Below are 22,069 nucleotides of genomic sequence, written 5' to 3' on the forward strand. Positions count from 1 at the left end.
AGATTTTACTAAAAGACTTTTAAAGATGCTAGCAAGAATGCTAGGCAGGTAGTGAGCCAGAACAAGTGTTTACTCCTGTAATTCTCAACCAGGCTGCCATAGCACCCTTGCGTGCCTTGAGATCTTTCATGGAATCATAGAAAATTAGGGTTAGAAGGGACCTCGGGAGGTCATCTAGCCCAACCCCCTGCTCAAAGCAGGACCATCCCCAGCTAACGTTGCCACAGAATGCCACATAATGTTAGCACTGGTAGGTGTACAAACAAGATTCAAAAGAGAAACCCAGAGTCTTCAAATAGGAATCCTTAGTATTGAAAACACTCTGACCTGATTTGATCTTTTCTGAGTTCTCTGCACAAGAAGAATTGCTGTATTATTTTTCTGTACTCAAAAAACATGTGAAAACTAAGAGCCAAAATTTTCCATGGGGAGTCCCAGGTCTAAAAAGGTGGAGAATTACTGGTTTCCTCCAAGTTCTTGGCTAAAAAAAAATCCTCTTCCCCAGCTGGTGAACAGTGTGCTGGCTGTTGACTTGGTGACAGTGTTTCTTGCTGCTTCAAAGGTGGTTGCATTCCTCTGTATTTCTGGCCAAATCCTGGAGACCTTACTCAGTCAGTGGGAGTTTTGCCTGAGTATCTTTCCTTAGTACCTTTACTACTTTGCTCTCTGCTACTGACTTGTCCTGTGAGCTTAGGAAAGCCACTGTACTTAAGTTTCCTGAAGCACTTACAAACTTTAAGTAGTTAAAACTCACAACACACCCACAGACATATTCCTCAGAGTTCCTCAGATAAAAGGTATTAAAGAGAAGCCCATTATTAATAAAAGAGCTATCCATCTGCCCCACTGTTAGAATGCAGGAAGCTCTTTGGCTGTGACCCTTCCAGTGAGGTTTGCAATAGGTAGATGACTTTTCAGTTGGACTATTGTTCACCAGGGGACAAGACAAGGCAGAGCTGCAAGAAAGAGGCATTTTCTTCCTCTGCCCCCTCCTTGGAAGGGTCTTAATTTTTCACCATAAACAGAATTACATGAGAAGGGAAGGATTCAGGTTGGAACTTACTGAAATGCAAGATCCACAAAATAGTTTAAAGCAGTAGCCTTCAAGCTTTTAGCCCTGTGAGCCAAATGAGTGGCATGGGGCTGGACTGTGGGCTACATCAAGTGCCATGCACCAGGATTAGTCCCCAGCCGGCCTCCACATGCCTCAAGTGCTGGGACTGGACTCTGGGGTCCAGTTCTGCCCTCCCCTGTCCCCATATGCCAGGTTTGGGCCCTGGGCCCCCTCCCCCCTCCTCCAGCTCCGTATGTTGGGATTAGGCACCTGATTCAATGTGCAGGGCCTGCAACTCCCCACAAGTCCAGGAATTTAGCAGCACTCCCACCACTACATTTCCAGACCAGAGGGAAGCCCTGCAGTCCAGCTGACATGGTGCCAGAGGCCAGATCTGACCCATGGGCCAGGGGTTGAGCACCCCTTGTTTAAGAAACAGTGGAGGGTGCAGTAGCAGATTGGACAGCAGTTTCTTTTGGCGCACACTGAAAACTGGAGTTAGAAGTAGGAGGAAGAGAGCTCATTTCTCAAGCAACCTGACTATGGAGTGAGACAGCGGTACCACCTCCTATGCAAGTTTCACATGGTTTCATTCTCCTTCAGAAAAACCGCTTCCAGAGAAAGATACTGGCAGTGAAGTGTATGAAGTTGGAACTTGGGAACAGTTGGGCCTTTTGAGGCTGCAAAGGTTCCTTGCCTCCCTCTTCCTGCGGCTCATTTGCTGTGTCTTACCCTATCCCTGCCTCTTAACTTCTTCCATAAAGCCAAAAATCAAATGTAACACTGATACAAAAAGGTAAGGGAGTAGATTTATGTATGTAGATGCATGGCAGTAATCCTTTCAGAGGATTGGTTACTGTAGTAACTGCTTTCCTCTTTGAGCACAGTCTGCAAGAAACCCCCCTGTTGAGAATTGGCAAGTAGTCCTTGGACTTGGAAAGGAGATTGCCTGGAGAATGTTATTTGACTAAAAAAAAATGTGACTGATCTCCTGAACTCCACCAGAGACAAATGTAGAAATCTGAGGAGGAGTCTTTGACTTCAATCCAAAAGTAAAATGCCTGTAAGAGAGCCTGAACTCCCCAGCAACATTCCTGAGGTGGGACTGAAATAAGAGCGGTGCTCAAATTTTGTCTACAGTTTTTTGTAGGCCAGCTTTCTGTAGACAGGATATCTTGTCTTCTGTGCCCCTTTCTGTATCAGTAAATTCTTAATTTATGCTCCCTAACAGTACTCCAGCAAGTCAGAAGTATCAAATCTAATAGTTTTAACAAAAAGAAAAGTTTTTTTTCCAAACCCATAGCCAATGTCAGAGCTCCTATGGGGTTTTCAGAAAGTTCCTCAAAATCAGGATGAATCCTCAGGAATAATAGAAACTGGTACGCTAGATAAATGAAATCACTTCTTATTTAAGAAGGAGCTTGCCTAATCTGGCTCCAGGAAATGCTAGTCTTCTGGGATATGTGCCATCTAGGTGTTGTCTGAGCTTCTTAATTAGCCCACCTGGCACAGCTATGGACTGGTCTAGTGCCATAGTGGGCTGGGGGTAGGTGCCATTTAAGAAGAAGGAAACCAAGCAAATAAAGAAGAAAAACTGTCTTTAAAAGTTCTTTAGAGTCTGGTTCTAAAATGTTCTCTCTTGGGATCAAATCAAGTAAGAAATCGCAAATTCCCTTGAACAAAGAAAAACCTCCATTTTTTTTTCTTTACTTGTAAAAAAGAGCCAAAGTTAGACAGCCTTTATGGTGTTTATCCAACAAGAACATTCAGTTATTTTGAAAGGATCCCCTCAAGGGCCAGGCAAGTTCCTCCAACATATCTTGTTGGCCTTCCAGCAACCTAAGCTTTCTGTCTTCTGCTTCCTCCATATTTTAATACAGTAAAAGCTGCTTTCTTTGAAGATGAATGGACTGTAATTGTTTCTGGTCCCTGTCTATTAATCTTCCATAGCAGAGCTCCCTCACCTGTGCTTCCAAAAGGCATCATACCTCATCACATGAAGGTTTGTGGTTTTAGGTTGGTAAAGTTATTGGTACAAGATTAGTAAAGTTATGTTGATATGTGTTGATGACAGCCATTCCAAACAATCACAGGCCCTTGTTAAAGCCCATGGATGTGCTAACTAGCCTTCTTACAAGCTAAATGAAACCTGCAGTAAGCCTCTTTATGGGCGTTTGATAGCTGGAGGCTGCTGTCCAAGGCACTGGGCCATCTGGTGAAGCAAGGCTAAATCATGTGGTCTGAGGGCTTTTGCTGGCACTGATTGCAAAGCAGAGACTGTGGGAGCGATGGGTTGCAGTCCTGAATTTCTTTGTGTGTGACAGCTAGAATAGCCTGCAGAAGGCAAGAGAAGCAGTTCTGAGCATAGCCCTCAGAAGACAAGAGACAATGCTCTTGCAGCACTAGACCATCAAGAAATATATGCTTAGAAACTGTGAGCAAGGAAGCTGCTGTCTATTATTGCTTTTTTCTACTGAGTTTAGAAAAATAGGACTATGTACAATTTTTGTAAGAAAACAGGTTGCACCAAAGAATATACCTGACTCGTACTATCAATTTCTCCTCCTAACAGAAACTCCTGAATATTGGCTCAGTGCTCAGGGCAAAAGGTTAGCAATAATAACTGACACCAATGGGGCTTTGGGCTCTAGTGAACATCTAGAGAGACAATAATCAGATGATCATTCTTAGTTCTTTACAGCAATGCTCACATATACACAAACACAGATATATACACTCAGGAAAAAGTCAGTTATCCAAACACTAATTACTTGAACTGTTCAATTATCCAAATGCAAAAAGTGCCATCAACTTACATGCTGTGTGGTACAGATAAGAGCAGTGGGGACTAAAAGAAGGACAACTGTTTTAACAGTCGAGGAAAAACTTAAATGATAAACAAATTAAAAAAAATGTGTACATGAGTTGTATATATTATGGATGTAAATGTTAATTTAATTGTGTTTAATTAACCAAACAATTTGATTATAAGAATGGGTTTTGGTTCCAATTAGGTCAAATTCACTCTCTACTGTATATAATAACTAGAGTTTTGCTGCACTGGCCAATCATGAATGAAATGCAGAACACAGTTTAAGATAACAAGGCTTCCCAGGACTTTGCTTCATTTCATTAGCACATTCATACACCACAGTATGGTAGGTACCACAGATTTTTAAGTGAGAAATTAGCAGTCCTTCTGGGATACCATAGAAAAAAATATCTTCTCCTCAAATGCATGGTGTGTTCTTCACGCAAAATGAGAGGCTCCAAGTTTTAGACTATTTGTCACAAATTAACTGGAATGAGGTAGGAAAAGAACTGGCACAAAGTGGAAATCAGAGACAGTCTTATCCTAGCCCCTGCTTTGACTGTGACAGTAGTGTGAACAGCCTTAATTGTCTGCTTAAGCAGCTGGGAAAATTCATTCGGTATGGGGGAAACTCCAGATGTCGCCCGGCCTCTGGTATAATAATAAAGGCTGGAGGAAAGGGAGTCTGATCATGGCACATTACTGTGTATGATCTCAAGGAAGTCTAAATTAAAATCAGCCTTAAAACTGTTCTAATTTAAACTAGAGACAGCTGATCCTAGGACCAACAAGCTGCAAAGTGGCAAGGCCCACAATGAGCTGCCTTAAGTATAGTTCAAACACAGTGTAGTGTCAGGTCTGAAGTATTTTTCTACTGGAGTTCTTCTAGGATATAGGAACTACTCCCACATAATTGTCATGAAGTAACTAGCCTAGGACAGTTCTGATGTACAACCTCCATTTATGACTGTGCAGCTCACATACCAAAATGTTTGGCTTCACTTTTGCTTTAGAAATACAGTTCACCAGTAGCAACCTCCTCCTGACAGTAAGTAACATTTTTCAAAAACTGTTGCTCACTGTGTTTCCAAGGTGTGGCAGGACACTGTTTGTACCTGTCACTTTAAGGGCCTGAAGACAGCAGCCAGCAGGTGCCTGGTGAGGGAAGCCATTTTGGATTCAGGGCTGCGCATATAAACAGGGCATTTGGCTGCTGGAAGGCCAGGCAACAACATTGCCTGGCTGCAGGTATCAACTGGAGGTAAGGGAGGAGCTGTAGGGGATGGTCAGGAGGCTCCTGGTCCTGGGCATGACCTAAGACTGCACCCTGCTGGGAGTGGGTGGCCTGGTGGGGCTCTCAGTGACATGCGAGCCCCCAGGAAATGCCAGGTCAGTTACCACCCCGGTGAAAGGTGGGTCAGGGTGCCTTAACCCCAGCTCCCACAACTTTGTAGGGTCTGGAAGGTGGACCCCAGAGAGAGAGAGTCGGGCCATAGACTCAGCCTATCTCGACATCCCCCTAACTGGTCCAAGCTGGGACCAGGACCGGAAGGGTCAAAGGGCCAGGGGCCCACTGCAAGGAACACCCAGGAGCTCAGGGCTTGGGGTTCTGACTGGCCTGGAGGTGGGCCAGGGCCAGTAGAGCCGAAGGGGGGACCACCCATAAGGAGGAGGCAGCTCAGGGAGCTATAAAGCCTGGAAAAAAGGTGGAATAGCCTGCCTGAATGGAGGGATCCACGTGGGGTTCAAAGAGCAGGATTCTGAACCCAGTGTGGGGCTGGTGATATTGATAACATCTCAATGCCATCTGCGAGGCTTGGGCTGCTGTGTAAGGGAGGAACAGAGCCGCAGGTAGTGTCCTCTGGCATCGGGGCAAGAAATGAGCAGCATCCTGCTTAATTAACATCAATTAATTAATTATCATCAAGGCATGACAGGCGAGAAGGCGGGCGGTTAGCCCAGAAACAGGTGGGTGGACCATAGGAAAATCAGCCCTGAGAAAGCCCCTGTTACACAAGGCTTTTAGCTGAAATAAAAGTCTCAGTCTCCTCTTACTTCTACATTGTAATTTCCTCCCACTGTAAAACATACTAGTCTTAACTCATATTTAATCTAGTCCGTAAAATCTGCTTTATTTTTGTATGCATTTAAAAAAAGGATCTTCAGTGTTCTCCCAATAAAATTAAGTGCGTTATGATTTAAAAAATTTTTATATTGTAATGTCCATGCATGCTGAATGATTTCTTCATAGCTCTGATGCAGTGCAGGTCAATAACATCACAGGTCAGCTCAACTGCAATCTGCAGTTCCCTCTACTCTAGTTCTGTGTGGATTGAACGAGTTGGCTCCAATTTTTTTTCCTTTAACGTTTCAAAAAGCCTTTCCAATAAATTAAAGAGAAGGAAATCATTGGCTAACTTGTTATTGTTATCACACTGGAAAAAGATGAAGAAAAGAAATATGACACCTTTTGGTTGAGTCATCCATAGCACTGAATCTATGACTTGTAATTTTAAAATGATGAGTCTCCCTTTGGTTGAAGTAAAAGACAACCTCCATTAGCTTGAAAGCAGAAATGTACTGGCTAACCTGTATGTTTAGCTGCTATATAGGGGAAATGATCCATCTATTGTCAACATGAGTTTCATAGTTTCTAGGGGCAAGATAATGATGTAGTTTGGACTACAGAGAACTTGAAAAAAAGCAGCAAATGAGAGGGGAGAAGAGAAGAGGGAACTGTACTGTTAGACCCCTTTTTCTTTCTTCAAGCTGTTTGCTAACTGAGCTCAGTGCAAACTCAGATATCTGTTCACCCCAGGAGAGGTGGCAACAGTTCAGTTTTTTCCTTGTGAACACTTTCGTTAGTTACTCCACTTCTTCAGGTCAAGTTATCCTACCATTTCTTCCTTTTATAGCCTTTAAAACAGGTTATCCAGAGGATGCAGAGAGTTGTTTTCAAAGGAATAATTATTGTCTTGGTGTGTTTAACTTACTAGTTGCTATTTCAGATAGCATCTATTAAATGGACTCAGGCAGCACCATTACTGAGCCCTTATTTACTATCTACAGAATGATAACACTCTAATGCAGCTTGGTCCCTGTGGATACAAAACCTGACATCTGGTACATAGAGACATTTGACTACCTTTTTCCATTACTTATGAAGATGGCTGGTTGATCTTCTAATCCCATTAGTTCAGATGTCACATTTCTGTCACTTAGCTATGACTTGCTGGGAATGCACCTGAAAAGGAAGAAGGGAGGAGAAGATAAAAACAACAGATCAGACGACTGAGAGAGAGAGAAAGAGGGACTCTAAACAGGTTTTTCAAGTCTAATTCCTGTATTTCAAACTGCTCCAGGAATTAATATATAATTCTGTTTTGAGATTTGGTGATGACCTTTGTTCCAAAGTATCCACATGTTCCTGGGAAGGCTTAATAAAAGTAAAGCATAACATAGATGCATTTTGGGTACCAAGTAAACTGGGAAGACAAAATTGCAATTGCAATATGTAGAAACATATGCATTGCCATGCCAGTGCATCTCAATATCAACCTTCATGAGTCACACAAAGGGACAAAAAACATTCTCTACAGGACCCATGTAACATCCAGTCAAAGTGATGGGAACTTTCCATTGACTTCACTGGGTGTGCTCATACCCTGAGCCCATTCAGACTTGGCCTCTCTTCTGAGACATCCACAAAAACTGCAACTACTGCCAGTGCTATCTGTCAAGTGGCTACCTCCCACTCAAAACTGGACAACACACAGAGACTCCTTTTATAGAGGACAGAGCAGGCTTGAGATGGTAACAATGCTGAGCTCTCCTTGATGTGAATTGGATTGGATTCTACAACTTAGAGATGAAAGTCTCCCTGACCAGTAACCAATTCCCTGATCTATATTCATTTCCCGGGGATACTTTAATCCTAAAATAGAAGCTACCTCAATGTCTTTTTTTAAGGAAAAAAAAAAGACATTTCTGTAACAAAGTTTAAAAAGGAATACAAAAATGTATTAGAGAGGGAAAAAAAATGTTGTTAAGAAACATCAATATGGCCTTACGTGAATTAACCAGCAGGCAGACTCTTGTGAGCTTTCACCTTTACTTCAATGTGCTTCGCTGCTGCATTGATTGCACTATATCCATTTGTCTTTTGACAGTGTGAGCTTCTCAGAAGATGGTTATTCTTGTTGCAGGACATTATGAACCATTGTAAAGCGCTATAAACACCTAAAACTCAAATAATTGACAATGGAGGAATGGATGAAGGAAAGAGTGGCATGAAAAACAGGCTGTGTGTGGTGGCAAATAGGGCTGTATGAAGCTTTGGTCCCTGATCTGCATCAACAGAGATTCGGCCCAATTTGGTGGCTGAATCTCTGAATCCAAATCAAATCAGGAGACCCTTTAATCTCTCCAAATCAAACTGGAACCCTTTGAATCGATTTGGAGAGATTCGGAAAGATTCAGCGATTCAGACATAGACACAGTTTTAAATGTTTTTTCTACATACCTCAAGATACCAGGGGGCTTTGTGAATGCTGCAATGCTGGGGCGTGTAGAGTGTCCCACAGAAGCACGCGCTTTCAGTAGCAGACCCAGAAGTGGACCAGAAGCCCTTCTAGTCCACATCTGAGTCCACCGGGGAGCACGCAGGGGAGCCCCCCTGCTTCTCCCTGGCTAGGTGACTGGTGCCTCCTGGCCAATTGGGGGGGGGGGGGGGGGACACCCGGGGTTCCTCCTGCGGCCAATCACTGAGCCAGGAAGGCATGGAGGGGACCCCCAATGCACTCCCCAGCGGACCCAGAAATGGACAGGAAGTACTTCCAGTTCACTTCCAAGTTCACCACTGAGCAAGTGGAGGGCGCCCTCCTCCCACTCCCCAACACCCCTCCCCCCCGGCTGTTGGGAGGCTCTATCCACCCTGGCATCACAGCATTCACAAGCAGCACTGGTACCTTGAGGTGTGTAGAAAAAGCTTTTAAAGCTGTGTCTATGTCCGAATCAGCATCAAATCTTCAGATTCGGATTCGGCCAAATCAAATCAGGGACAGTGATCCGAATCAATGAATCGAATCACAGTCCCTGATTCAGGCTGAATTTGAATCCAAATCAAATAGGGCCCACTTCACACACCCGTAGTGGCAGAGGTCCATCCTTATAGTTTCTTGGTGTGGGCCTAAGATACAGGTAGCACAAAAAAAGGTTAATGTCCTATGGCAGGGGTTCCCAACTGTTTTATGCTGAGGACTGGTAAACTGTAGATCAGATGTGACCGCGGACTGGCAAACTACAGACTGGAAGTGACTGCAGACCAGCAAACTGTGGACCAGCAGTGACCAGCAGGGCCATCCCTAGGATGGGGTGAATCATGGTGACCACCCTGGGTCCTGTGCTTTGGGGAGCCCATGTAGCCAGGCAGAGTGAATGCGTTGCCTCCACGGTGCCACTGCCCCCCACCCCCGCTGAATCCCTCCTTGAATCCAGCGCGTCCACATGCTCAGCACCACTGAATCTGCCACTGACTTCCTTGCATCCAGGGGTGGGGCCTCGCACAGGCTGATTTGCCCTGGGCCCTGCAGCCTGATCAGGTCATCTCTGGTGACCAGCATACTGCTGGCAGGTAGTATAAAAAAGGGTTGGCTGCTGGTCTGCGGTATGCCTGTCACTTTCAGTCCATGGTTTGCCAGTCCAGAGTCACTTCCGGTCCAGCAGCCAGCCCTCCTGTGGACTGGCAGCCAACACTTTGAGGCCCAGGGGTTGGGAACCCTTGTCCTATGGGACATTTCATAGAAATTGTGTAATGAGCAGTCTCCCATGAAATAGCTGGTTCCCTGTGAAAAAGCACAGGGAACCGGCTTTGTTCAAAAAGCCGACAAAGAACTTGCAAAAAGCTGTCTTCTAGAAGGGCAGTGTGGGGGTGGGGAACAAACAGGGGAAAAAAGGCAGACTGCCCATCTCCTGAAGAGGGCAGGCGGAGAGAGATGGGGAAAAGTTCCTATCTTCAGGAGGGGGAGCATGGAAAAAACAGCCAAAAGTCCCCTTTTCCTGAAAGGAGGGGCAGGATGACAGCCGGGTTTTATTTTAGCCACCTAGCTAGCTTTACATTTCAGTTGGGTAGGGGAGCTCTTTAATTGCTACACTTAAACTGTTTGTTTACTCAATAATTATCATCCTCCCCCCTTGAAGAGAGTGATAACTACTAAATTAACAAGCCAGGCTTGTGGTGGGACTTGCACCACTCCTCAGCCAATCAGAGGCGTGGGCAGGGGGGCACTTTGCTCCACTTTCAAAATGTCAGCTACAGCTGTGAAATGAGAGGCCCCAGCCTGTTATCAGCCACTGGGGCCGGTGAATTTGGTAGGCCCCTACCTATGACAGAAAGGATTTAAAGGAAACTGATGTTCTTGCCTCATCGTAAGGTTCTTGAGCTGCTGAGGAGACTCTACTAAAGATTTGAGGGAGATGGCTCAGTGAGAGTACCAGTACCGAGAGTTTGAGTCCTGTGAAGATGTCGGACAAAGAGACAGCTGGGATAATAGAAGCCTCTCCACCAGAAAAGCAAATAGTGGAAGCTAGCCAGAAAAAAAAAAACCTGGAGGAACTAGTCTTTGTTTCCTACCAAGTGATAAAACTAGGGCATTCAGGAAAGATGAGGTTAGTGGTAAAGCTCACAACACCAAAATGTTCAAGAGTTTTCACTGCTGCTGTGATGGCAGCTTTCCAGTTCTGGAGCTACTATTCACAACCACAGGCAATGCGTTGGGGGGGGCGGGGCATGTGCCTTCTCTGACAGGGCCATCCCTGCTCTGTGTGCAGATGCTTGCCAGCTCCTGCCCTGCCACCGAAGCTGCCGCCAGCGTCTCCAGGAGCTTGCCAGCTCTGCCCCCGCCACTGCCAGCATCTGCAAATACTCACCAGCTCTGGCCCCACTGCTGACACCGCTGGTAGCATCTGTGGGTGCCCCTAAGTTGCCCATGTATCAGAGCTTTTTAACTTGGTATCAGTGGCTTTTCTGTGACTCCCAAGGGACCTTTGGAAGCAGCATTTCCATTAGGTGTGAGACAGCTGTCCTTCTCCCCTGTCATGGACCCTTCTCATCTCAACCTTCGGGCCCTGCTTCTGCTACCAGCTTCCCAACTGTCACGGAATATTCTGCTCCCAACTTTCTGTTCCTCCCACACCCCAGTCAACTGCCATGGAATGTTCCGGTTCTCTCTCACTCCAGAACACGGCAATGTTGTCCTTCTTCTGCTTGAAGGGCCATCATCTATAACATAGTTTGGGCCAGAGCTTCAGCAGGTCAACTAAGTTTCCTAGGAATCAAATGGAGCTATGCTGACTTACGCCAAGAGGATCGAACCATTTGAGGGATTTCTTCTGCTCCCATGGCACTAGCCTCGCTGAGGAAAAGCATGTTTGATAGCAGCCAACTAAAATATCAGCGAACAGCTTCAAGTCCATCTGCAATTGTAAATTTGATTCTTATCCTGCCCTCAAATAGCACTATCCATTCCAAACAAATTGAAAAAAAAAATACTGCTGCAGTTCCACTACACTTCCCCATTAAGGTCCATTGTGGCAAATTTAAGATTTCACTGAATCTATCCCATGTGATCTGTTGCAGTGATCTATTATAAATCATCTGTGATCTATTGCAGGGTCTGAGTTCCTTGAAATTTGTAATGTATGTATCCCCACTACGACCTTCTGGCAGGGAAATATTTCATATCCTTCATATACAAACAGAAAATGAGAGCACAAAGAGACTCATCAGCTTGCCTAAATCTGTGACAGAGCAGGGAATTAACTCACATCACCTGATATGGGGCTAGGCTATAAGAATACCTCTCTTCCTGTGCGGGACCTAACATGCCTCAGGCACAGCTCTGATACCTAGTTATGTTGTGGCTGTTTTGCCAGGACAGAGCAGCTGTAAAAGCAGCCATGCCACTTCTCACAAAATCCCTGTGCTGCTGAAGGATTCACCACTGCTGGAGAGCCAGGATACGGGAGACAGGCAAAAAAACAGGGTTGCCACTGTTGTGAAATGGCTAAAAAAAAAAAAAGAGAGAGACAGAGATCGTTTGCACTTCAGTGCTACCTTGAGGCCCCTGGCAGCTGTTACTATAGGCACTCCAGTTGATTTGATATAGAGTGAGAGATCAGAATGATGGAGAGGTGATGCAGGATCAGGTGAGTACAAAGGTGGCTTGGAGCTTAAAGGTGGCTTATCCTTTGCTACTCATTTACGGGCAATAAACTGTTAGGAATTATTAAAGAAAGCAAAGCAGAAAATATTGTTATACTGCAGTCCAAATCCACAGCACATCTACATCTTGAGTATCTGTGAATTTCTGGTCCCCCCACCTCCAAAAGGATATAGCAGAACTGGAAAAAGTAGAGGGGAAGCTCCCTCCAGAGGTTGTGCAATCGCCTACCCTGGAAATCTTCAAGAGGAGTCTGGATGGTCACCTCGTTGCCTGACCCCCAGTTGTTTTTCCTGCCTAGTGCAGAGGGCTGGACCCGATGATCTTCCAAGGTCCCTTCTGGCCTTACAATCTATGAATCAATTTATGTATGAACCTGTCAATTTTATGGATGACAGGACATGAAGTCTTAGGCATTTTTTATATTTCCTCTCATTCCCCTGGGGGACAGGAAAGCTGCCCCTCTTGTTCAGCTGACTATGAGGTCACCATCACAACATGCCAAATACTGCCAAGTCCTTCAGGAGAAAGAGGCAAGTGAGAATCTGCCATTTCTTCCATTTCCTGTGTATAAAAATCAAGGGGATTTGGGAAAGAAAAAAGCCTTAGGAGTATGAGGCAGTGCACAGAGAAACAGTTGTTCCTCTGCAGTTTAATTTTCAGTATAGATTGTGCCTAATCTCAGTTCATCCAGTTCATGCTGCCTGGATGAATCAGATTTGGAAACCCTAATTTGTGAATGAGAGTGAACGAGGCCATCACCTTCCATCCTTGTTGGAGCTAACCCTCCTCTTGCAAAGGTGACAGGTAGGGAGAGCATGGGGGGGACAAGTGCCCCCCCTTGAGATTGGCCACCGCCGAAGCCACCACCGGCTTCTGCAGGTGGTTGCTGCTTGCCAGCCACTCCCCCTCACCACTGACGCCACTGCTGGTGTCCGTGGGCGGTCCGTGTTCGCCACCCCCGCCCACCACTGACACCACCACTGGCATCTGCACGCAGTCCCTGTTTGCTGCTTGCCAGCACTGATGCCAACATCTGCAGGCAGTTGCTGCTCACCACTGCCAACATCAACACTGGCATCTGCAGACGGTCCCTGCTCGCTTCTTGCCTCCATGGTGCACCCCAAGTCTCAGGAGGCACCAGTCGTTCATATCCTCTTGGTTACTGTGACCTGTTTTCGTACAGTATGGCAGCACCCCAAAATATTCTCGGGACATGTCAGAGGAAGTGACACCTTGAAACCTCTGCAAAGTGAACACCCCGGTGCAATAGCATTTGGCTGTGGGGGAGACCTCCGGTCAGGGGGACCCCCCTGCCGCAGACACCACAGTGGCAGCCTGGAGATGGTCCCTGCTGGGCCCACCCTCACCGCTGGTATCAGCGCCGCTGCCATACCACCACTGCTGACACCGCGGCCTGCAGGCAGTTGCTGTGCCCCCAGCCTCAGGAGGCACTGTAGCTTATGATACCAGCTCAGTTGAACATAAGATAATGCATGATGCAACATGGAGGGTTTAAATCCCCGGGGGCAAAGGTGCATGACCCACAAAAAAGAAGATCTCAATCTTGCTGCAATCCCTGCACTTCTGTGCCGCAAATGTCCCTGCTGTACTCAAAGCCTATGTCAGGTGGACACCCTCCCCGCCCCATCTGCCCTCTTCTGGGACTGTCCAGCTCTGCTAAGCCTCCCCACCCCTTCCCCCTACCCTGAAGAGTCTCCTTGTGGGAGGGAAATGTATACTAAGCACAGGGGGAGCATGGAGGCGCTGGGACCAGGGGAGTGGGAGCTGTCGGCACGGCTGCGGGAGGGAGATCCAGCCCGGGGTGGGTGGGGGAGCACAACTGGAGGGGCAGGCACAGCCGGGGAATGAAGGCAGGGGAAAGCTAAGCCGCTAAGGAACGGCTCTGGCCCACAGTGGGGGGTTGGGGGGGGCTTGACCTTCGCAGCACAATCACCTTGCCTCCTCCCATCCCCGCCGCAGCAATCACCGCGGCAACCCCGGGGCCAGCCAATCAGCGACCTCCCTCAGCGGGGATCTGCAGTAGCGGTCTCAACCCCTCCTGCTGCCTCCCCAGTCAGCCAATCAGGAGGCGCCCCGAACGCGAGGCCCGCGGGGCTGCCAGCCAATGAAGACCGGCGGGGGGGGAGGGGCCGGCGCGAGGCTAGGGAGCCCGCGTGCCGGCGGCTATAAAAGGCGGGCGCGGGGGCGGGGTGGCGCAGAGGTTGGTGTGTGGCGTGCGTTGTAGTTCGTGTCTCTGTTGCGTTCACGCATCTAGGGCTACCTGAGACCCCGCTACACCCGCGCAAGCTCCATGAAGACCAAGTTCTGTAACGGCGAAGCTGAGCCGGCCCCGCTCGGGGGGGGAGGGGGAGGAGGGCTCCTGCTCGGCTGCGGTGCGGTGGGGCCGCCCGTTGCCGAGGCGGGCAGGGAGCTGGCGGAGGGTAACGAGGAGCCACTGCCGCAGCAGCCGGACCCGCGCACGCGGCGCCGCGCGTTCCTGTGGTGCAAGGAGTTCCTGCCGGGCGCCTGGCGGGGGCTGCGCGAGGACCAGCTGCGCCTCGCGCCCATCAGGTCGGTCCTGGGGTGCGGGGCTGCCCCACGCGCGTGTCCAGGATGTGATGAGGGGGAGGATGCGCGTCCTCGCGCGGGGGGCGGTTGGGTGGGGAGTGGGCGGTTAGGGCTCGTGAGTCACCGGCGCAGCCTCGTGCTGCGCTGTGACTCAGCGGGTGGGTACCGCCCCCTTCCTGCGTGGGGGGAGCGCAGGGAGCGGGTGTATGGGGGGGTGCAAGGATCTTGCCTCACTGCTTGCCCCAGCCTTAAGGATTAAGGGGGGGCAGGACCTCCTAGCCAGACCCTGTGGTGACAACTGCACTGCGTTGCACTGCACTGGTGGGTGACAACTCCTCCTGTGTGCGCACACACACTCCCATGCACTGCCATATCTGTGAGGCAGGCTTGTTCTGTGTGCCCCAGGCATGAAGTGTGCAAGTGGGGCAGCAGTTGTTTGTGGGGTGGGGAGGGGCAGTTGAGCCAGGCTGTGAGCAGGCCTGATATGGGTTTGAGGGGTTTGTTTTACAACCATCCCCAAGCTCAGTTGACCCTGCCCTGCACCAAGAGCCCCACTCAGTGTCTGAATGAAGGCTTGGCCACAGGGAACAGTTGCAGTTCCTGTGAGTGAACTGCCCTGGTTGGGAGTGTGCCAACCCTGCACCTGTTTTTGTGAGACCTGAATCCCAGGCTAATCAGTCCCATGTTAAACTGGTCCTCTGCCTTTCAGCCTGAGGTGCATGAAATAAAGCTGACAAAATTCATTCTTTAACCTACACGTACTTGGTCACATCAGGGGATGCTCAGTCTCTTCAGTTTGCCCTACAAATGTCTGGCTTATGAGTCTCTAGCCTGGTCTGGGAAGTTGCTTCTTCTCTGTTAATCCACATATGACTGTTCACAATGGCCTTGAGAGAGAACCCCCCTACCTGCCTTTCCTGCCAGTAGTCTGCTATCCTGCCTGTAGTTAATAATATGTATCCTTTTGCTCTGTCTGGCCCCCTCCCATGATTATGCAGATTGTTCTTTTCATTAAATCAAACTTCCAGGTTATTCTGTTTAGCTTCTTGCTGTGGCACTACTACTACTGTATTTCTCCTACCACTTCCCCCTTTTGCCTTTTCAGAATGGCTTGTTCATTTAAAGTGCTTTCCTTCAGCCATCCCAAAGTGTGAGGTATAAAACCCTTGCAGTTTTCATCTTGCTGACCAGCAATAGTCCTCTCTACCATTTCCATGTTAAGGAGAACATTGCTTAGAATAAATTATGCTGATTCTAGATGAAAAATTGTGAACTCCAGACTCTTGCTGTTTCTCTGTCTTGGTGTTCTGTCTTTGTAGCATAACCAGTGCAGGCAGTTTGTAAATCGGAGTTCATGTTGATGGCTGTTCATGAGGAAACTGCTACTAGTGTATACACATCCTGATAGGTGAAGGTTCAAAACATTAACAAATGTATACCAGAGTGAAAGAGAGATTGGCTAGTTGCATGTCTGTCTAAGCCAGGCTGTAGAGCACAGGGTTGGTGCTTTGCTTAAGGACCTTCATGAGCAGAGAGGCACTAGAGAGACATGTGAGATGGCTAATCATTTTCCATCTTTGGTGTATAGACTCTCGACTGATAGCTTTATTTTTCTGGTTGAGTCTGGTGTACAGTTAGTACCGGGGCTCCCCATCCTCTCGCCCCCAAGTTTTCTGCCTGAGCCTGCTTGGCTCACTAAGGTATTGTTGTTAAGGTAAGCAAGTTTTTGACTTAACAGTTTGAATGGTTAGGTACCATTTGTGGCAAGGTGCCTTGGGATGACTGTCGGCCTGAGTGAATCCAAGCAAGCCTTGAGTTGATATGAATCTGGATTCATACTGACACACCCCCTAATGTTATCACTTTACCTGACTGGTGACAAAGGAGCTCCTGTTTGTACCAAACCTGCTATGCCACAAAGGCAGATTAAAGCGATCTTGATGGTTCTTAACATGCATCCTTCAGTTTAAATTTCTTTTTATAGTGAATTTCATACCTGTAAATATAGCACAAGTAAAGCCTTTTGGTCTTCTGTATGAACTGCCTTGCTTGCATCTCTCTAAACTTGGTGCATTAAACTTCCTGTTTCCATTGTGAAGCATATTCTGTTCAGCCTAAGCAACTTAAATAAGAAAGTTAATCTTCTGGATTGGGAGAAATATCCTAAGGATTCTTCAACTTGGCAGTGTAGGAAGATGAATACCATACTCAACTATTCATAGACCTGTTATAAGGCACTTGTTTAGTACTTAGTTCCTTTAACTTTTTTTTCTAGAATCAGTTCCAAAGTGCTAGCTGTTGTAATTTGAGTAAGAGCAAATTGTTCATGTTCCCTAGCTCAGTGGCTTTGAGAAGGGGAAATAAAACATCATTCCTTCATTTAGAGTGTTTTATTAAACATAGAATTATAGTTTGCTGATGTAGTTGGCCATCATGTCCTGCTTGTGGCACTGCGTGGTCTTTTTTTGATATTCCTTCCATCTGTTCTTGGCCCCTGCTCACCTGCGTGCTTTTTAAAGTTGTCTTGTTTTTCCTCCTACACATTTCTCTGGACAGCTGCCAAACCAGTTGGTCCTCTTCCCTGCTTGCATTCTTGAATATGCTGTCCAATTGCTTTGTACCTTATTTCCTTGTATACTATTCAGCTGGTCCATAGAGCAACTGTCCCTTTCTTCCTATGTAACCATTAGCCTGCTGTGGAGTTGCATGGGCTGGCCACTGGTTTATAGTGGATCTTTTTTCCTCACTAGAAGAGGGTATGGATGGCTGTAAAAGTGACTGTAAACTAGGAGTTGGCACCATACAGTGATCTGCTCTTTGCAGATTGTTTTTGGAACTGCTCATCTAGACTGCTTTCTTGTTGTCTGACATTGACTTCTAAAATTACTCAATTACTTTGCTTTTTTTAAATGACATGCTCAGGTCCTTTATGCTGAAGTATTTCTGCAGTTCCTTGAGACTGGATATTAGGAGAAAAATACAGTTTGTTTTTAAAAAAAAAAAAAAAAAAGATCATTGCTTGATGCTGAGGAATATATTGATTTTAAATTTCTTGGGGCTTTTCTTTTACTATTACACCAGTGGGGGCCAGCTTTTTTGGTAGGCATGCCACAAGGTAAATCCTGGACACCCCCCCCCCCCCCGAGTGTCACTCCAATCCCTTCTCCTACTAGTTTTGCTGTTCTGCTTTCAGCTCCCTGCTCTTATCCGCTGCCCCTGCCATTTGTGACACTTGTGCTGCAGTTTGACTACCCCTGCTTTAGGGAGTAGAGCAGGTCTCTGCGGTAAGGTTCTTCACTTTGATTTGGTCCTTTTCTTCTATGTGTGTGTGCATATGACTTCCATCCCTCACCACCAGAACCCCTATAAAAAGTGAAAATCTGTGGCAAGGGGTGATATTGTTTCAGGCTTGTGCAGCAAAGTAGCACTATTGCTAACTGTTGCTCTCATAGGAGCATTTCTCTCAGTTATACTTGTCTGAGTTTCTTTATAATAATCTGGAACTGCTACACTGGGATATGTAGTTACACAGGCCTGAGAGAGACTGTTCCAGTGACAAAAGTTATGCTGGTCAACCTTTTTGGCAGGTGTGCCACAAGTTAAGCCCAAACCCTCTCCATCTGCTATTCTGATTTTCCCCCATCCCCCAGAGGCATACCTAACAGGGTTTGTGCCCTGGGGCACGAGAATGAAAGTGCCTTCATTCTGAAATTTAAACTGCAAGGCTGCTGGGGTTACCTGTGACATGTGCATCATAGACTGGCTGGCTACCCTGGACTAGGAAAAGGAAGCTCAGTAGGGAGGTGTTCCCTAAAGTTTCTCATCTATCCAAGCCATGGGTGCATTGGGTCATGTTTGCTAGTTCCTTGAATTCTTTCACAGACCAATAGCACTGTCCTGGGGTCTCGGCTTAAGTCCTCACCTCTCAAACAGCATCCCCATTCCAGTTCCTTCTTCAAGCATTTGTTGTCCACATATCCTCTTGATCCATGGTTCTGGACCCCTCCCTTGATTGAAGAGGCATACATCTTGCTGCTAAGCCCACCAACACATCAAGTAGCTATTGGGGTTTTCACTTCAAAATTCTGTAATAGTGCCCCTGCCACTTCAAGAAAAAAAAAAAAATCTAAGTATAGAGGAGTACTGGAACTTGAGTGTTAGTTGTCTTTGCACTGTGAGAACTAGGATCCTACAATTTGCAGGCAAGATGCATCAATCTCCTCATCTTGCATGTCTTCCTCATGTCTGTCAATACTCACTCAAGTTTTCCACTGTGGGAACCAGTTGTATTATGGCTTGTACCTTTTCATTATGTAGTGTGTTAGGTGGATACTGAGTAGTGAGAGCTGAGCATTATCAGTTTGTGAATGTGAAGTAGCTTCTCCTTTCTTCCTTAGTTGCTAGTATCTGGGTCTGCATGTCAAGCCTAGACTAATTGTCATCCTGCAAACTAATACTTGTTAGTTCATTTGGCATAATCTTTTGGCAGAGGATTCTCAATAATAATAAATTTACATGGATTTAAATAAAGAGTATTTCACTCCCTCCTACTACTTTATTCCCAGCCCTAGTCCTGTGGCCCTGTGCTTACTCCCTTCCCCACCTGCTTCCAGCCCCATCCTGCTCTGTCTCACTCCCTCCCCAGTCTGCTTTTAGCCTTTTCCTCAACCTGCTGCTCTGCTCCTCACCTGATTCTGCCACTGCTGTTCTTTTCACCCCTTGCCTGATCTGCTGGAGCTAGTTTAGAGAGTCCATTTCATTGTTCTGGGTTTTCAAATGAAAATCTTGCATAACTTTTTTTCTCCACTGCTGCTTCTATTGCTGTTGTTTAAATTCATTCCTATTGCAATCATCTTTGAATTCACAACCCCCTTCCCCCACCTGCTGCTTTACTCCCAGATGGCTTTGCCTCACCCCTCCCCCATCTGGTCTGCTTCTCACTCCTTCCCCCACTTGCTTCTCAGCCTCTCACTCTTTCTGATCTGCTTTTCAACCTTTTCTCAGCCTGCCACTCTTCTTGCTTGAATCTGCTGCTTTGCCCCATGATCCTGGATCTGTTTTCCCACCCTATGCCTGATCTGTCCTGTGCCACAAAAAAGCAGCTGCAGATGGGCCCTGGGTTGGCCACCCCTGTGTTTATACCAACTAAAATGTAAAACTACACTGGCATTTCATCTTAAGTAAAATCTTTTTGTAAGACTTAACAATAAGCAGAGGTGACAGGCTAAGGTCAAGTTGCATGCTGATTTATACTACATCTGTTTCAACTTTATCATAAAAGCAACTTTTAAGAAGCAAACATTTTACAGTAGGTTTTTGTAAATGGGATTTTCCTGCTGCTTCCCCATTTTCTTCACAATGAAGCAGACCAGAAATTTCAATATTTCCAATTTCAGAAGGGAAATTCCAGATAACACTAATATGAAGGGGGAATAAGAGACCTGGTACAGAAAAGCAGCATAAATAGAAGCAATATGGGACGTGTCTAAGCTTTTGCAGAGAAACAAAATGGAACTGGGAAACTTCTAGCTTATCTATTCTGCCTCCCACAGATTTCACAACAAAGGCTAACATACTGCATCCTAACTTTTTATAGCAGACCAGAAAACGCTGCAGTTATTCTTGAACATTTATTTATTTTAAAAAGGCCATAACTAAATTTGTTCTTCATTTTCAAGATAATGGTACAGCCACTGAAGAATTAGAAGCAGGAATTCTTAATGTTAATATTAAAATTTCGTACCAGATCAAAGTTGCTGTTCCAACAATGACATACTTAAATGCCTGAACTCTTCTCTTCCAGGAATATCAGACAGAAATCACTTCTATTTTTTCTAAACCTTGTCTGTTACTGGTTTGCACAGCAAAAGTGCTGACATTAAATAACTGTCTTTTATGTTCACCTCATGAAACCCACTGGGTTCTCAAAATTTACACCTAGATTTCCCCAACCCCTGCTCTTTTGCATTACCACCCAGCTAAAGGTTAGCATTTCCCTCCTGTATACCTGCACAAATTAGTTTTCATTGGGACTTTTAATGCCATTCCACTTACAAGGCTAATTATACCTGCATTGTCTTTTTATTTCTTCTAGAGATTGCAAATAACCTTCTTCTGTGGATATTTAGTTTGTAGTGTTGATGGTCAGAAATAGCATTCGATTAATTGTCCAGTGTGTGAAATGTACAGAGAGCAAAATTGTGGTAAATATGCTTCCATTCTCAAGAAATACTGCTTCTAGTCTGGGTTTAATAACCTGTATTAAATACTGCTATGAAGATAATAAAGTTCTACTTTATGTACTGGAAGCTAATGGTTGAATTGGCCTTTTTCTAATAAGATATGCAAGGATTTATTTGGACCTTCTAACCAGTTCTGGCACAATGTAAATACTTGTAAGAAAGGCCACTGAAAGCAGAATAAGTTAACACCCTTCTGTTAGATCAGCATTTTTTTCAACCTGTGGGTTGCAACCCAAAAATGGGTCATGAGACCATATGAAAGGGTCATGAACAAACTTTAAAAATGGATTCTCCATTAAAGGAGAAAAACATGGAAAAAGGTGGCTTTTCCCTTACAGGGTGTCAGGAGTTCTGTTATAGCTGAGATCAAGGCCCCTGCAGTGAGGGAAGGAATGGGGCAGGCACTGACCAGCCAGGGTGGGGAAGGGTGCAGGACGGAGCTGCAGGTGGTTTGTCAGAAGGTGAGGGAACACATTGTGTGCCCCCTGCCCCCCCAGATCTGTACAGTGCAGGGTGGGCTGGAGTGAGCACAGGATGGAAGTGTGGCTGCCCTGGCCGCAGCTGGGCAGCCCCAACCCCATACCTTTCCTCACCATGGGGGCATTGATCTGCCCCCCCCCCCCCCCCCCCCCCCCCAACCCTTCCCCTCTACCCATCCACCACACCGGACTTACCAGCTGCAGGCAGCATTCCATGCTTCTGGGCTCTGCTCCTCAGTGCCTATGTGCTGCAGTGTGGCTCTGCACATGCACAGGCTTTTATCGGCCAAATCAGGCCAATTTCCAATGCAGAAAATGTTCTTTATGTTGGTGCCAATCTGATATCGGACCAATGTATTGGTGCACCTGTATTACAAATGGGTCCTGGTACAAAAAAGATTGAGAAACACTGTGTTGGATCACCTTAAACTTATTTTGAGTGCCCTTAAATTCCATAACTTTGGTAGTGACTAGAGGTGATTTTAGTCTGTTTATAGCTGAGATCTGTGAAAGTTGTGCAAGGCAGGAAGAATTGTTAGTCCCAGCTCTGCTTTAGCCTCAGACTTCTGCTTGCCTTCCAAACAATTTATTGATCAGATCATTGCACCAGAATATGTCACTGTTTTGAAAGTCATGAGAGAATGATTTATGTATTAAGAATAAAGAAGGCTCTGTAGTGTAAGCTATTCTAT

General features: G+C 46.3%; 1 protein-coding gene across 1 annotated transcript in view; it reads left to right on the forward strand.

The window, feature by feature from the left end:
* Positions 1-14,305: 14,305 nt before the first annotated feature.
* Positions 14,306-22,069, forward strand: part of CHKA (choline kinase alpha) — a 31,618-nt gene continuing 23,854 nt past the window's right edge. The window contains exon 1 of the mRNA XM_090032370.1: positions 14,306-14,659. Coding sequence (XP_089888496.1) covers positions 14,400-14,659 — 260 coding nt within the window. The 5' untranslated portion in view covers positions 14,306-14,399. The remainder of the gene's footprint in view (positions 14,660-22,069) is intronic.

The sequence above is a fragment of the Crocodylus siamensis genome, chromosome 2 (assembly GCF_052110815.1).
Source record: "Crocodylus siamensis isolate JL-2025a chromosome 2, ASM5211081v1, whole genome shotgun sequence".
Taxonomy (NCBI): Eukaryota; Metazoa; Chordata; order Crocodylia; family Crocodylidae; genus Crocodylus; species Crocodylus siamensis.